General features: G+C 58.1%; 1 protein-coding gene across 2 annotated transcripts in view; it reads right to left on the reverse strand.

The window, feature by feature from the left end:
- Positions 1-829: 829 nt before the first annotated feature.
- Positions 830-16,651, reverse strand: part of Zfhx2 (zinc finger homeobox 2) — a 31,386-nt gene continuing 15,564 nt past the window's right edge. For both annotated transcript variants that reach the window (XM_006988509.4, XM_042284876.2), the window contains exons 2-10: positions 12,523-14,624; positions 11,869-12,386; positions 11,147-11,387; positions 9,847-9,918; positions 9,423-9,481; positions 7,122-7,322; positions 6,549-6,675; positions 2,915-6,406; positions 830-2,731 (exon numbers count right to left, since the gene is read on the reverse strand). In XM_006988509.4, coding sequence (XP_006988571.2) covers positions 1,764-2,731; positions 2,915-6,406; positions 6,549-6,675; positions 7,122-7,322; positions 9,423-9,481; positions 9,847-9,918; positions 11,147-11,387; positions 11,869-12,386; positions 12,523-14,575 — 7,731 coding nt within the window. In that variant the 5' untranslated portion in view covers positions 14,576-14,624 and the 3' untranslated portion in view covers positions 830-1,763. The remainder of the gene's footprint in view (positions 2,732-2,914; positions 6,407-6,548; positions 6,676-7,121; positions 7,323-9,422; positions 9,482-9,846; positions 9,919-11,146; positions 11,388-11,868; positions 12,387-12,522; positions 14,625-16,651) is intronic.

The following is a 16,651-nucleotide window of genomic DNA, read 5'->3' on the forward strand; positions in this document are numbered from 1 at the left end:
GGGAGATGAAATAGCTGGAGGAGGTGGGGAATTGGCAGGCTTTTCTTTGCTAAAATAAAACCTCTATCAAATCTCTCCTGTGCCGTTCGGGCTAGATTTGGGGATTGCCAAAATTACCCCCGACGGTCACACAGGAAGTAAGATTGGGTGTGGGAAGCTTCTCCTAGGACACTGGCCTCCTGTTGTATCCCCGGAGAGCAGGTTGTGTTCAGTCCCGCTCCCTACACATCTTCTTACAGGTCCTTATGCCTTAACAGACAGGCAGACTTTGGACAACACCTCCAGTAGATGCCGGTTAATGGAGGGGCAAGGGAGAGGGCCGAGGACTAGGCGGAGGAAAAGTGGAGGGGGGACAGGGGAGCCTGTAAAAGGCAAAGGAGGTTCCAGACAGTCAGAAACACCACAGGAGCCCTGGGGAGGAAAGAGTCAATGAGAAGAGAAAAGGACAGGCAAAAGGGATCCACGTCTTGATTTCAGAAACCAGAACTGCCCCCAACTGTGCCCTTCTGGGGATGGCCAAGACTCTTGAACAAGGCTTTCTGACCACTGAGAATGAGATGTATCTTCTGTCCTGACACATGGTCACCTCAGGGGACGGGAGTCATGTCGGGGACTTGGCACAGCGAGGGGAAGGCCGCAGAGCCTACAGTCCTGTGGATCGCCCCAGTGAGGACGTCGAGGCATCAGAGCTCAGACTGCAGGAAACTCTCAAATGGGGGTGGGAGGGAGGGGGACACAAACAGAAAAACAAAAACAAAAACAAAACCCAAACCAAAGTGGGGGGAAAAACCACTTGTTTGATGGGAGTTTTCTTTTTTTTTTTCTCTCTCTCTCTGTATATTCAAAGTTTATGTTTTTCTTTACTTCATTCCTCTGGTCTCTCCATCTCTCTCTCGTGAATGTGCACACTCTCTCTTGCTCTTGTTTATTTGGTGTGTTTCAGGTTTTTTTTTTTTTTTAAAGAACTTTGGATTTGCCATTGGTGGGCAATGCTGATCCCCCGAGGCTGGACTGCCCTTGGCAGGGCTGGGGCACGGGGCAGGCCCACGGCTGCTGAGAGGATCTCTGTGTTTAAAGCCTTTGAGAAAAAGTTACTGCGGTTTCCAGGGTATGGGGTGAGGGCTGGTAGAGGGGTTCCTGGCAGCCGCTTCCCCGGGAGTCCAGGCTGCAAGGGTCCCATCAGGTGGGGAGAGGGTCAGGAGGGAGGGGAGTAGGGGAGAGTGAACAGGGGCGCCTCTCCCCCTGACAGCCTCCAGTTTGGTTAGTTTTATGGGCTCCCTGCCCATCCCAGGCTCCAACCTTAGGAACCAGTTGGGTTTTTGGAGTTTGTGAGCAGTCTGTGCTCTGGACAAGGGGCAAGGAGGAGGGGGGTGTGTGTGGCAAAGTTGATTCTTTCCACCCCCTCTTTTGTCTTGGGTTTTCTTTTTTCTTCTTCTTTTCTTTCTTTTGGCGTTGTCTCAGTCAGTGTAATAGTATGGGAAAGGTGTGTGTTTACAGTGGGATCGATGGGCTGGACGAGGGGCCGGGGCAGACGTGTATGCCAAGGTGTGTGTGTGTGGGGGGGGCGGGCGGTGCGTCTGCAAGGGGCTGAGAATGAGGGTCAGAGTATCGGTGGGAGGGGGAGGAGGCAGGACTCTGCTGGAGGTGGGGTGTGTGAAGCCCACTGCCGGTGGGAATCCACCGACTCCCATGAGGTGGGCAGAGCTGAAGGTTGGGGTGAGGGAACCCTGAGGCCCTCTCTTGCCCCATCTTGGTTTATCTGTTTATAAAGCTACAAGTGTAGAGGTAGTAGTAGTTTTGGGGTTGGGGTCCGTGTGAGGTAATCTTGCTTCCTCTTTGGCAAAGGCCACCGCAGCCGGGACAGCAGTGGCGCTGTTGGTGACGGTGATGGGGGGGCCTCCGGGGGGTGGGGCTGCCTTGCGCCTGTGGGCTGAGGAGCGCAGATGGGAGGCCAGGGCCTCGCGCCCGCTCAGCAGCACCTCGCAGGCCAGGCAGTGGTAGGTGCAGACGGGTACCCGCAGCGGGGGAGGCATGGGACCCCCGGAACCCCGCCCAAAGAAGCAGAAGGATCTCTGGTGGGCGGCGGCGGGGGCCTCGCCGTCAAATGCCATCTTGCACTGACGGCACAGGTAGCGGTGAGTGACATCGACGGTGGAGATGCCGGCGCTGCCTGTCAGCAGCTCGTCGGCCTCACCGCTTTCCCCTTCCCGGGGAGCCGGCAGCTCGGGGGGCTTTGGGGGTGCTGTGGCTGTAGGCTCGGGGGCTTGGGGTGGTGGCTGGAGGAGGGCATTGGGGAGCAGCCCAATGAGGGTCTGAGGTATCACTGGGTTCATGGGGAACAGCCCCTTCTTCATGCCGTAAAGCTGTTGGAAGTAGGCCCCCTGTAACTGGGGGCCAAAGACGGCGGGTGGAGCCGCCCCGCCTGACGGGGGCAATGGGAAGGGCAGGAACTGGCCCCCCAGCAGGGCGGGGACAGTGGCCTTCAGTGCTTTCAGGTTCTTGAGCGCATCCGTGGAGGAGTTGGGAAGGGTTGCCACCGGCTTTCGCTCACCGGAGACTTTGTCTCCTGGGGGCTCAGGCGCTGGGCCAGGGGTGGGGTCAGCAGAGCTGTTGGTTTGGTTGGACACGGGTCTCTGAGGTAAGGGGCGGCCTGGACCAGCAGTCTGGACCACTGTGGTGGCAGGCAGGACCGAAGTGGCGAGGCCGAGGAGGCCTGAGGAGGCTGCAGGGCCTAGGAAGACGAAAGGAATGGTGAAGGATTAATCCTTACAGACCTCCCTGCTCCAGACCACTACTGCACACACCCTTCCCCTACCCAGCAGCCCGTAAGAGGAGAGTCAACCCGGAAAAGAAGGGCTTGCAGTTAGAGGTGATGCTCTCTCCAGGCCGGCTCCTCCCAGGCTCCCCAACTCACCTGAATTGAAAGAAGCTATGCTTCCGAGCGGTGGCTGGGCCAGAGCTGGGCCTGGCAAGAGGACAGGGGCCAGGCGAGGCAGGGTCGGGGAAGCCCCCAAGGGCACAGAGGCAGGGGTGGTGGCGGGCGGCCCTTTGGGAGCCAGCGGGGCCTCGGGGGCCGGAGCCAAGTCATAGCATTTGCTTTCACTCTTGAGCTGGGCTCGGACTGCCTCCTTGAGCTTGGCCAGGTGCTGTCGGGAGAAGAGGTGGCCCCGGCAGGAGACGTAGAAGTCGTACTTGACATCGCAGTAAGGGCAGTCGGTGCGCTGGGCCGCCAAGGTGCCCTCGCTGCTGCTGCTGCTGCCCCCGCTGCCTGCAGGCGCGGTCCCCTGCAGTTTGGCTTTCTTCTCCTTGGCACGAGCGTTTTGGAACCAGACCTGAATGACTCTCTTGGGCAGTCCGATTTCCTCCCCCAGCACCTCACACTCCTGCATAGTAGGGGTGCGGTAGGCTTCGTAGCAGGCTTTCATGATCTTCAGCTGCAAGCTGCTCATCTGGGTCCTGTATCGCCGCTGCCCCATCCCATCGGGAACCCCAGTCCCACCTCCTGGTCCCCCGCTGGTCCCTCCAGCCCCAGGGGACTCTGGTTCAGCCAGGCTGGAAGCAGATGAGTCACTCAGGTCTCCTGCCGATGGACTGCAAGCCTCGCTTTCTGGAGATACTTTAGAGGGTTCCTCTGGGCCTTCATCCTCACTGAGTGCGGGAGCTGGGAGGGGCGGAGGGGGCTCTGGTGTTGGCACTGCGGCCTCTTTCCCTGGTGGTAGGAACGACAGAGGCCCGGCAGCCGGGGTGACTGCCGGGTAGGGGAAAGCAGGGGCCTCTCTCTTTGGGGCTTCCTTCCCGGTGTCATCTTCTATCTTGCTCAACAGGAGGTTGAATTTGGGGAAGGGCGCTGGGGTGGGCGTAACGGTGGGTTTCACCGCCGGACCAGCGACTCCCCCAGGGGTGCTTCGAAACTGGCCTTTCCTCTCGCGGGCTCGGGTGTTCTGGAACCAGACCTGCACCACTCGCTTTTTGAGCCCCACCTCCTCAGAGATGCAGTCGAGCATCTTCCGCGTGGGGTTGGAGTCCTGCATGTACCAGCGGTACAGGATCTCCAGCTGCTCGGGCAGGATGGTAGTGCGCAGGCGCTTGTCTTTGGGGGGTTCGCCCTCGCCTCCACCCCCTGCTTCACTGCCTGTGGGAGACAGACTGCCATCGTCGTGCTTCCGCTTGAGGGGCGTCCCCGTCGCCGACGAGGGGCCCGATGCTCCAGGGTGTCGCTCCCCCAACACCAGCAGAGGCAGGTCCAGGAGCTGTGATGCAGCATTGGGCTGCGCCGACGACGATGGTGGGAAATGGAGTCGGTGGTGAGCGGCCAGGAGGTCCTGGCTGGGGAAGGAAACGGCACACTGCTCACAGGTGTGGGCGGGAGGTGGTGGGGACGCCTTCCCTTCAGACTCTTTGCCCTCCGGCCTCGTCGGCTCTGCTTGGTTCAGGTCTTCCCCACCTGCGTGCAGTTCGGGTGACGGGCCACCACGCCCGTCAGCGGGGTCGGGGTTCCGCTCCTCCACCTCTTCTTCCTCCACCTCCTCTTCCTCCTCCCCTGCCTCGGCCTCCTCCTCCTCAGGAGGCTGGTCATCATAGCACTTCTTGAGGTGCCGAACTAACTCGAAAACGCAGGCGAAGGTGGCGTGGCAGCGCCTGCAGCCCGAGTGCACCCCGGTGCCCCCTCCGGCCGCCACCGGCCCACCCTCACAGGCATTTTTGCGGGCTTTCTGGCGGGCATTCTGGAACCACACTACCACCACGCGACTGGCCAGACCCAAGAGACTGGCGAGCCGCTCCACCTCTCCATCCTTGGGGTAGGCGCTGGTCTCAAAGAAAGACTGCAGCGCCTGGGTCTGGAACTCGGTGAACTTGGTCCTGGAGAACCGGCGGCCGGTGGGCACCGTCGTGGGAGGAAGGCTGCCCCTGGAGCCTTCCTCTTCCTCCGGGGCCCAGTGCGCTCCTGCCAGACTTCGCTCCTCCGATGACGTGTGGATCCCTCCGACTTCGGGCTCTGGAACCATGAAAGGCGGGCCCAGCTGGGGAGGTGACTCCAGGGACCCATCCGGAGGTTTGGGGGGCTCAGCTGGGGGCGGGTACAGGCTGTCATAGCTCTTTCGAAACTGGGCAGCGTAACGACTCAGGGCCTCAAAGGGCAGGAAGCGGCGGTGAACGTGTTCCTCGTGCGTCTTGAGGATCAGCATGTTGGAGAAGAGTTTCCCGCAGGCCCCGCAGGCCAGCTTGTCTCCACCGCCCAGAGACTCTGGGGGAGGCGGCGTTGGGGGCGGGGGCACTGCCTGCTTCCCCTCGTTGTACTGAATCACTAACTCAAAGCCGAAGTTTTCTAGAAGGGCCTTGGCGGCCGTGCGGGCAGCCTCATTGGGCGACGCGTGGGGCGGTGAGGAGGGCCCCGCTTCACCCCCCTCTTCAGCGATGAGGGGCCGCTCCCATTCCTGCTCAGCCAGCTCAGCCTTGGGGGGTGCGGGGAGAGGAGGCGGGGTGGCAGCTGGGAGGGACAGCATGGGCGCAGGACTAGCCAGGGCCAGCTTGGGCCCCACCTTGAGGTCATGGAGGTAGAAGGGCAGGAGCAGCTGCTGCTGCTGGAGCTTAAGCAGCGATTCCGGAACCAGAGGGAAGGGGGGCAGCACGGGTGGGGTGAAGAGGGGGGCTGGGAACCGGTGCAGGTCCAAGGGAGGGGGTGGTGGAGACAGGAAGGGCAGTCCAGACATGAAGCCCCCGGGCTCGGGGCCTTTCTTCTCAGGGAGCACCTCGCCCTCAGGCTCGCCTTCCTTGAGCTCGTCTTGGCTGCGCTCCGATCCTTCAGCCTTGGCATCAGCCTTGGCCCCCCTGGAGCGAGTCTGGTGCAGAACGGACCGCATGTGGATCTCCAGGGTGGAGCTCTGGTTGTAGGACACTCGGCAGACCGTGCACTTGAAGGGCTTGTCCGACGTAGCGGTGGTGGGTGGCGGGATGCCCGACTCCCCTCGGGCAGGGCACGAGGGGTCAATGGCAGCCTTCTTCATCTTGTGGAGGTGGGAGACGGAATTATAATGAACCAGGAGGATGTTCTTCTGGGTGAAGGACTCCTTACACACAGTACACTTGTAGGGACGGGCAGGGTCAAGGAATTTGTCCAGGGCGAAGTTGGTGGTCTTCCGATAGGTTAGAGGGTGGCGAGAGTCAGCTGGCGATGGCTCTACGGAGCGCGCCTCCCCCAGGGCTCCCTCTTCCTCCTCAGCCATGGCGGGGGGCGGAGCCACTTCTTCGACTTGGGCATCAAGCTGAGGGAGCGGAGACGGGACTGGAGAAGAGGGCTGATCAGGGCTCCCCGAGGGCTTCTCTGGGCCCTCGGCTGCTGCCAGGGGAGGCTCAGGAGGAGGAGGAGGAGGATCTGGGCTGGCCTCTGGAGTCAGGTTAGAGCTTTCTACAGGAGACAGAGAGGAACTGTGTTCAAGCCGAGCTCTAGCCACTCAACATCCAAAGCCCCTGACTTGATGTCGGTTGCCTTCAAAACTCTTTGATCCCCTCTTCGGCCATTCTGGGAGGTACGCTGTACCCTTCCTTACCTGCTACCTGGTCTCTGCTGGCAGGGGGCTCTGGTCCAGGAGTGGGGCGTTCTAGGCCATCCTCCACAGGGGTTGGTGTGGGTCCAGGTAGCATTTTGGTTGCGAAGGTCATCTCTACGGTGGTGGCCTAGAATGCAGGAGATCCTAGTGGCCTCAGCACTATTCACTGGCCTATGCTATTCCTGACCCTTTCCCCGGGATCCACTCTCCTGTCTAGACAAACCTCCCAATGAATTGATGCTTTTCTTTGGATGAGGGACCGGGTAGGCAGCTGCCCTGACCCCCTTCCCCAGGCTAAAAGTATCTTACCTCAAGACTACCTGGTTCTGCTATTAACAACTCTTTTCAGGGTTTAGTGGAAACTAGAGGAATGCAAGGTTGTCTTGTCAGGAGTGGAGGAAACTAGGCAAGCTTCGCGCTGAGAGCCTCCACACCAACTTTAAAATCTCTCTAGAATGCTGTTTTCCTCACCTCCCACCCCCAGCACACTGGCCTGGGTATTGTTGCCTCTCCCTGTCTTCCCACGCTGCCCTGACAGGACTGTAAGACCGTTTTCCCTCAGCCGGCACTCACCACAAGCAGCAGCTTCTCAACGCACTCGGGCACCACGTTGTGAAGGTGGCTGAGGTGGAAGTGCAGGGCAGGCCGGCCCACCAGCTGCTCCTGGCAGAGTGGGCACCTGTACTTGGGCTGCACGGCATGCTGGGAGAGTGTATGGACCCTCACCTGGTCAGACTCTGGGCTCAGGAAGCTGCAGTATGGACAGCAGTATACCTGGGAACACACAGGGGGGGTGGAGGAAGAGGAGTCAGGGAAGAGGTGGATCACTGTTTCTAGGATTCAGTGCAACACTGTCCCGGTCTCCAGATTTGGGAGACTCGGACAGGAAGGCACCCTGGCCCACCCAGCTCCCAACCAGTCCTGGAAGCTGGCAACTCCACTGGACGAGGACCAAGGCCTCGCTGGCCTAGGGTGCTGTTCCGACTTCCTTCTTTGCCAGCCCCCCTCCCTCCACGTGGTGTGTCTTCCCCATCTCTGACACGCTCGTCAGTCTTCCAGCTGACAGATGGCCCTGTACCAGCCTCTGCCCTGAATCTGGCTCTTACCCATAGCCCACGGCCCGTCTTTTCTGTGAAGTACATCCTTTCTTCCGGACAGTTTCCGGACCCAGAGGTCCCTTACCCCAGCCTAGTTTGCTTCTTCCAGGTCGCTGAACATCTACAGAGGGTCCGAGCTGTCTGCCCCTGAAGCTGCCTCTGCTGCTCCCCCTTCTCCTTCCCTTTCACTACTTCTGTTTGTTGTTTGCTTGCTTTTTTGTTTTTCAGGACAGGGCTGCTCTGTGCAGTCCTGTCTGTCCTGGAACTCACTCTGTAGACCAGGCTGGCCTCGAACTCACAGAGATCTGTCTGCCTCTGCCTCCCAAGTGCTGGGATTAAAGGTGTGCGCCACCACCGCCTGGCTTCACTACTTCCTCTTCTTCTTCTTCTTTTTTTTTTCAAGATTTATTTATAGCTGGGCGGTGGTGGTGCAAGCCTTTAATCCCAGCACTCAGGAGGCAGAGGCAGGAGGATCTCTGTGAGTTTGAGGTCAGCCTGGTCTACAGAGCAAGATCCAGGACAGGTACCAAAACTCAGAGAAACCCTGTCTCAAAAAACCAAAAAAAAAAAAAAAAAAGATTTATTTATGTATATTGGTGTTTGCCTGCATGTATGTTTGTATGAGGGTGTCAGATCCCCTGGAACTGGAGTTGCTGGGAATTGAACCCAGGTTCTTTGGAAGAACAGCCAGTGCTCTTAACTGCTTGAGCCATTGCTCCAGCCCCGGGCCTCACTACTTCTTAATATTAGTAACTGCCACTCCCCAAGTGGCCCAGGGAAATTCTGGTCTGTCCCTCAGCACACTGTGGCCTAGACCTCCAGACAGATGGAGGCAACAGAAGCCTGCTGCCACTAATGGAACTGTCTGGGGGGCATTTTGCCTGCTGCCTCAGATCAAGCTGCTCTCTCTGGCCTGCTTCTCCTGCTGCCCTGCACTTGCCCAGGCCTACACATCAGGGCAAGGCACCCAGGCTCACATTAGTGCACCCCTCAGGACAGGTCCTGCAACACACAGGCTGCAGGGAGGGGTTGGGAGGAAAAGAAACTGAGCACTGAGGAATCTCTGCATGCTGCAACCGAGTCTGGGAAGCTGTGAGGCCCAGGATGGCATAAAAGACCAGAGACTTGGAATCTCCTCAGAACAGACACTTTAGAGGCCATAAGGCCAAATTGCTCCCGAGTCCTTTCAGGCCCAGGTCCTGGAGCTCAGAGCTTGTTTGGTGTCAGGTCAGCTTGCTCCGGCTTCCGGCTCCTGTAGGAAGGAACATCCTCCTAGCTGTCCTATGAGACTGCTCTTTTGTCGTCCCCCCCCCACCCTGCTCTTTCCATTTCCCCACGCTTCTCTCTCGTCTCTCCTACCCTCAATACAATCTCTCTCTTGACGTTTCCTCAAGGTCCCGCCATCCCTTCCTGTCACTCCCCTTATGGGCAGCTTTCTTCCTCACACGCTGAACATACAGAACTGGCCCCGAGTAGAACTTCGCCTGTGATATTCTGAGTTAAATTAGCCACAAGCACAACAAAAGCCTTTAGAGCGGCGGTTCTCAACCTTCCTAATGCTGCGACCCTTTAATGCAGTTCCTCATGACCCCCAACCATAGAATTATTTTTGTTGCTACTTCATAACTGTAATTTTGCTACTGTTATGAATCACAGTGGTCACAGGGGACCCCAGGGGGTCGTAACCCACAGACAGGTTGAGAACCCCTGCTTTAGAGTGCGAGCTCTCAGTAAAGGCAGCCCCCCCCTTCATCGTCCCAGTTACCCCAGTTCTGACCGTGATCTGGTTGGCAGCGTCTGTGGAAAGGCCGGTTCTGTCCTCTGTCACGCCAGAAGCTGAGGGCGAGAGGAGAGGATGTTAGAGGACTCCTTAATCCTCTCCCCTTCTTGCACAGCCCCTCTGCTAACGTAGAGCTTTCAGGGTGGGAAGTGGGCTGCTCAGATCGGACAAGATGGGCAAGGAACTCGGCAGCAGCAGGGGAGGCCTGGCAGGGATGACTTCCGGGCTAGCCAGGGCTGGGTTTTCAAAGAGGCCAGAGAGACGCCTGGGCTGGCATGACCTCTTTTCCCTTCCCGTGCCTTTGGTCAGTTTTGCTCCTTCTGGGAAGGAGGCCTTTTGGGGTGCTCGGGTTTCTGATGGGTCCCCTGAACATCCCAGGACACATAGTGAACTGGACCAGGGAAACGGGTCGGAGGCTCACCCAAATGTTCTGTCTTGTTCTGGGCATCTTTCTCAGAGGTGGGCGGCTTAGAGAAGGGGGTGTCAGCCTTCCCTGTGTGGGATGGAGAGAGAGTCAGCACACCCCGGTGAACACTGGGGAAGGAGGGAGGACACAGGGCAGAGGAAGCAGGACAAGCAGCCAGTCGGTGAAGAAATGGATGGGTGAATCGGGAGGCAGGAAAGGATGAAAAGCCACCGGGAGAAACACAGGGTAAAAGTGAAAATTCCAATAACGGAACAGTAGGGCAAGCCTAGCACCCCATCCCTAGAAACAAGTCCCACCATAGGACTGGACTAAACTTGGCCTCCTGGCCTGACAGACCCTGGAAAGGGGAAGCCCCCAAAACACAGCGGGAGGGGCATCGCAAATGCTGAATGAGGCGGCGGCTGTAGTGAACGGGAGGCGATGGGCAAGGAGATTACCACTCAAGGAAGAATTGACAGATGTGTAGGAATTTATTTTCGGTGGCAGCCTAATTAAAGTGTTAAAAGTTCCTTAACTCCATTCAGCCTTGCGCCAGGATCGTTAGCTATTGATCTGGGCCCCTCCAGCACTTAACTCCAGCCAGTGTATTGGCAATTCAATTAGCACTCGTCAATGCTGCCTGTTCCTGGTTCCTGCTGCCCTGCCCTCACCCTCGCCCACCGCTGGCCTCTCCAAAGCCCAGATGCCCATGCCCACCTCGGACAGCCCCTTCCAGGCTCTTCTCCTGCACCCTCTGGATCAATGGCACCTGGCTGGCTGTTCCCGGCCTCTGCTGGTACAACCTCTGCTGCCTAAGGGGGTCTCTAAGCCCAGCCTTGGGGCTGAAGACCTCCTAGGAGACAGGAAGAGGCTGGGAAACTTGTTGGGGCCTCTTCCCATCCCTGTTGCCTTTGGGCCATGCCCACAGTGCCCGTCTCCTTCCAACCAGTCTAGCCCGGCGGGAAATACGTTTTGGGCTTTTCTTTTGGCCTACCAGCCCGCACGACCAATAGAGCTACTAGTCGTTACTCAGAATCACCGGGTCGGTCATTTCCCCTTGCGGTCTTCCTGTTCTTTACTCGGCAAAGCCTCTGCCATCCTCTCCCATCTTCCTGTGGTCTCTCGTTCCTCTCTTTGCTGGGAACCCTCCCAGTCCCTGAAGCCCCCATCCTGCCTTCTCATCCCTTTCCCCACGCCTTCCTCCTTGCTGCTGGTGGCTCACAGACCCTCTTTCTCCTTTCCTCGGTCACTCCGTTATGTCCCTGCCTCTGCCGCCTCCTGCCCAGCCTGTGTGCTCCTGTTCCCTCTTCCTCACCAGGAGTTCGGAGCCGCCCATGGCTGAAGCTCAGGATGCTCTGAAGAGCTGAGAGTCCTTCTTCGGCGGCCGGGCCGTTTTGTAGCAGCCGCAGACGCCTCTGGGCCTGGGCGTCGCGGTGGGCAGGTGTGCGGAGATGCTGGAGCACGGCGAGGCGGGAGGGTGTGGCCCAGGCGCACAACAGGCAGCGGTAGAGGCCCGGCTCTGGCCCCGCCTCTGCTCCCTCCATTTCCAGGAGAAACTAGAACCATGGAAGAGGCCGGCTCAGATGCAGAAGGGGCAGCTCCAGATCTCTGGGGACACTCCCTCCTCACTGGACTCTTACCCCTGGCTCCCCTCCGCTCCCCTTCTACAGTCACCTAGATAGCACTGCTTCGTCTCTGAACTTCCCTCCTTCTCCTCCCGACCCCGGGTTCCCGAGGATGTGGCTGCAATCTGCTGCTGTCCTCTCATACTTCTGATAACATGATGGGCCGGACTGAGACGGACTCATCCTCCGGCCTCCATTGCCAGAAGAGCTGAATAAAGTCTGTTTCCCCCCTCCTCACAGCCCACTGTCCTCTGGTCTGTTTCCAGGTCTGCCCAACACTCTGCTACCCTGGTACACGCGCGGCCCTGCTCCTCATGTCCATCACTCGGGGTTCCTCCACCACTTCTCTATTCCGCGCCTCCTTTCTCCCTGTTCCCGCTCCCTCTCCTGTCCCCCGCTGCCTGAACTTCACCTTGTAGACCTGGCTGTTTTCTTCGTGGGCTGACCCGCGGGCATGCAGCTGCATCTTCTCTTTGCTGTTGGACTCGAAGTCACAGATGTTGCAGCGCAGGTGGAGGGGGGAGACGGAGCCGTAAGCAGCCCCGTCCCCCAGGGGCAGCGGGGAAGGCGTGCCCGCGGCTCCACCCCCCTCCCGCAGGTGGGCTGCTAGCTGGTACTTCTGGGTGTGCTTGTCGGTCTTGAGGTGGAGCTGGAAGTTGGCCTTGAGCTGGGTGCCGTAGCAGCAGAGCTTGCAGCGGTGGGTGTCGCCGGCCACCTCCTTCCATTCGGCCTCTGGGAGGCTCCGGCCTATGCTGCAGTGGTAAAGCAGCAGCTCCAGGCTGTCGGTGCCGAAGGCCTGGCACACCAGGCAGCGGAACACCTTCAGGGGTGGGCTGTCGTCTGGGGAGGGCGAAGTGGGCAGGCCATCGGATGAGGAGCCCAGGAGCTGACTTGGTGGCAGATGGGTCTCAGGGGAGAGGCTGCCGGGGGCTGGGGGACAGAGACAGATTAGTGGCTAAGGAGGAAAGCAAGCGGCGGGGAGCTAATTAGGGAGCGCCATGTTACCTGGGTGGGGAGCTGACCCCTGGGAGAAGGCTTGAGTAGGGAGCAGAGTCAGGGCACTCACCAGTTGTGGGGAACTTGCGGGCAGGTGCTCCAAGGTGGTGGAAACCATTGAGAAGCAGCTGGGCTTCAAGGGGTTTGTCGGGCCTCAGCCCCGGCCCAGGCATGGGCGTCTGAGGCTGTCCTAGGGCCTGGGGCCCAAAGTACTGGAAGAGTTCAGGGGGGTTGGTGGGGGCAGTCGCCGGTGGGGGAGGGGGTCCCGGCCCCACCAGCCCCGGCGGCAGGCCGAGCGGCAGCCCCTGGTGCAGCATCAGGACGTTTTGCATGTGTTTCTCGGAAGTCATGTGGATCCGCAGGTTCCGGGAGATGTTGGTTTCGTAGCTGCACACTTTGCACTGCCAGGATGATTTGGTCTTGGGCTCTTTGTCCCCTCCGGCGGCGGCGGCGGCGGCGGCTGGGGGCGGGAGGGAGGCCTCTGGGGGACTCCCCTGGCCGCCAGGCCCCGCCTGGAAGCCCTGCAGGTTGGCCAGGTGCTTGTCGGACTGCATGTGGATGCTGAGGTTGCCTTTGGTGGTGGTGGAGTAGTTGCAGACGTCGCAGCGGTAGGGCTTGTAGCCGCAGTTGTAGCTCTCCCCGCGAGCGAGGCGGGGGTGGGCGCCGCCGGCGCTGCAGTAGCTGCAGTGGCTGTTGCTCTCCGGGTGCTTCTCCCGCATGTGCACGTCCAGGGTCTGCTGGTACTTGTAGTGCCAGTTGCACTTGGGACACTTGAGAGTCTTGCAGGAGTTGCGCGAGTGCAGCAAGGACATGTGGCTGGAGAGGCTGAGGCCCTGGAAGGCTGCAGGGGCCGGAGGGTAGTCATCGATCAGGCGGCAGGACTGAGGCAGGTCGCTGGTGTCGTCAGGAGACCCTCCCGGAGCTGGGAGCGTGGTGGCGACCTCCTTCGAGGTGGGTGAGCTTTGGTTGAGTGGGAGGCAGAGCCCTCCATCCTCTTCTTGGCCCTCAGGGAACCAGTCTGGCCCTGCCTCGCCTCTGGATACTGGTGATTCTTTGGCTTGGGTTGGGCTGGGGTCCCAGGTGGCTAGGGCTGTGGGTGGGGATGGTGGGCTGAGGGCCATAACTTCTTCAGCAGGGAGAACAAGGGCCTGCATGTCTGCCTCTGGGGGGCCATCCTCAGACTGGGCTCCGTTCGTCTCCATGGTCACTGTGCTGTTCTCAGGGACTTTAGGAGAAGGGCAAGCAAGGGGTTTTGGTTCCAGAAAGCTAAGGAAGGCCATGCCGCCATCGTCACCTTCCTGAAGTACGGCTGGGCTGCCCAGCAAGCCCTGGTGGTGGGCAGGGCTCAGCTTCACTCCATGAGAACGTGTGTGACCTATAAAGGCCCGGAGCCTGCCGAAACCCAGGCGGCATAGAAGGCAGATCCAGAACAGTGCCCTGTGGTCTCCCCATCGGCTCCCCATGGGGCCATCTTTGGGATCTTCGGTTGGGTTTGGAACCAGCTGGTAGCTCCAGAAGGATCCATCCCTTCCCTCACAGGCGGCCAGAGATGGCGCTGAGGTATCATGGGACAAAATTTGGTCAGAAGAGCTAAAGCCTTGGGTTGGGTCAAAGCCATGCTGGATGTGAAGGGCGGTAAGGTGTGAGGAGGGGAAATGGGCGAGGAGGGGCAGGCTGGGCTCTTCCTTGTCGCTTGCCTCATCCCAGGGGAAGCCCTTTGGTAACAAGAGTTCACTGCCACCTGACAGGGACGGCTTGGCCAGCAGGTAGGCCTCACCTCCAGCTGCAATGAATAAGTGGTTGCTTAGGTCCAAAGGAAGGGTTCCTTCCTCTTCCTCCTCCTCCTTTTCCACCCTGAGGTCCTTTGGTGGGATGTGACCACAGCCAGGCTCTTCTTGGGGATCTCCAATCTCCTTTGGTGGAACAAGGCCACAGCCTGACTCCAGAAGCTCTCCCCCTGGCTCTGAGGACCTTACACTCTCAGAGGGGGAGGAGGCATCAGGGGGATCTTTGGTGACAGGATCAGAGGTGCTGGAGGAGGAGGTGTCTGGAGGTGGGGACGGAGCATCGTGCCCAGGAGAAGGAACGGTACCGGAGGACGAGGCTGAGTTAAGGGTGGCCATGGTAGACGGAGGACTGCTGAGGGTTCATTTCAGCCTGACAGCCAGCACCCTGCAGGGAGGCATGGAGAGAGCAGAGCCGTCAGACCTCAGGGGCCCCGGGAAGGTTGACATCTGGACTTTCTGGTCCCGTTATGTTCCCTGAGCACCAGACTCCGGTGCCCTCAGGTCAAAGCCCATCAGGCCTAAACATTAACACATCTAAAACTAGAATTCACTGTTGCTCTCCAAACTAGCTCTTCTCTGTCTTGCAATCTCAAACCTGGTACTTTTTACCCTTCTGCGGAGGCATGCCCATCCCATGCTCTGAATTTCCACAGCAAGCTTCAGGATGCACCAGACCCTGCCCTTCCCATCTCCCCACCAGCGTCATCTTGGCCCAAGCCACGGTTAACTTCCCCAGCTAGTGCAACAGATGGGCTGCTCATCTCCACCCCTGCCTTCTGCAGTCTAGGGTCTCCGCCTAAGAGCCACAATGACCACTGCGCCTGCAACTACGAAAACCGCCAACTGTTTGCAGGAGACCCTTTATCTGCCACCAAGCAACTCATGAGCAGTCTTATTTCGTTTGTATCCTCACCGGCTCTCCCACTTTTCACAATCTGTTTTAAAATAAATTGTAGGTCATAATTTTCTCTTCTTTTCTTTCCTTCTTTCTCTTTTTGACAGGCTCTCATGTAAACTAGGCTGACCTTGAACTTCTGATTCTCTGACTTCTACCTCTACTAGGATGAAAAGTGCGCACCAGCACACCCAGTTCATGCAGTCCTGGGAATGGAACCCAGGGCGTTGTGACTCCTGGGAAAACACTCCACCAATTGATCTATGTCCTTAGCCCTCCCTCAGAGCTGTCTTATAAAAAAGTTACTCAGGTGTATTTGTGTGCTGCGGCACACACATGGAGATCAGGGAGCAATCTTACTTCTCTCTCTCCACTACATGGGTCCTGGGGACGGAACTCGGGTTGTCGTTCTTGGAAGCAAGCATTCTCACCTGCTAGGCCAGCTTGTCAGCCCTCATAATTGTCTTTAAACACGGAAATCATACTCCATTCTACTTAAAAAACCATCAGTGGCTTCCCATTGCACTCAATAAAATCCAGACCCCTTTCCCTAATCCGCAAGGTCCGACCTGCCAGAAAGTCCACTTTTAGTCTCCCTCCAGACTGCCCTGTTTTAATCCACTGGCCAGCTAGTCAGCCTTCCTGCCTCTCTTTGTCCCCACAACACCCTCTCCCTCTCCTTCGTGGTCTTTCCTGTTTCTCAAACAAGCCAACTTTATTCCTGCTTGGGGGTCCTCGTCTAAGAGTTTAGTCTGTCTGGGGACTCCTCGACACTCATGTCTGCCCTCAGACTTTTCGCGGCCTAGTGAAACATTTTTCCCGACTTCCTCATTTCCCTTCTAGAGGATTGGTTTCCTGGGAGACTCTATCTGCTTTCGATTTCTCTACGATTACACAGACACAGTCTGGTTCTCGTATAACCTAGGCTAGCCTTAAATTAAAGTAGCTGAGAATAACCTTGAATCCTCCTACCTCTACCGCCCAAATGCTGGGATTATAGGCATGTGCTATCGTGCTAATAAATATCTTTCGAACGAATGAGCCCTCGGAAAAAGCCTCAGGTCTGGCTCCTAGTCAAAGGTCTTCTTGCTTTCCCTGGCACACATCTTTCTCAGTGCATTCCAGATCTAGACTGGCTGGGACACGCTGAGTCAGAGGAACTTCCCTGAAGCTGTCTCCTCTCCAAATTGGAGATAAAAATATTAGTAGTAAGTCCTAGTAATAATGGTTCTAGCAGCTATTATTTATAGCATGGTCTTGGTAACAGCTAACGGTTTACTGGTATCTCACTTCATCTCACAGTATTTGTATTTGGAGATGAGGAAGCCAAGAAACTCTCAGGTTTACATACGTAACCAGGCTCCAAAATGGTGGGAAGCGCTTAGGTGATAGAATGATTATCTAGCATGCATGAAGTCCTGGGCATAATTCCCAGCTCTGCATCAATGGGGATAGGCTCAGCTTGTAATCCCAGTACTCTGGCAACAGAGGCAGGAGGATCAGAAGACCTGGCTACA

This window comes from Peromyscus maniculatus, chromosome 9 (genome assembly GCF_049852395.1).
Source record: "Peromyscus maniculatus bairdii isolate BWxNUB_F1_BW_parent chromosome 9, HU_Pman_BW_mat_3.1, whole genome shotgun sequence".
In the NCBI taxonomy this organism is placed as follows: Eukaryota; Metazoa; Chordata; class Mammalia; order Rodentia; family Cricetidae; genus Peromyscus; species Peromyscus maniculatus.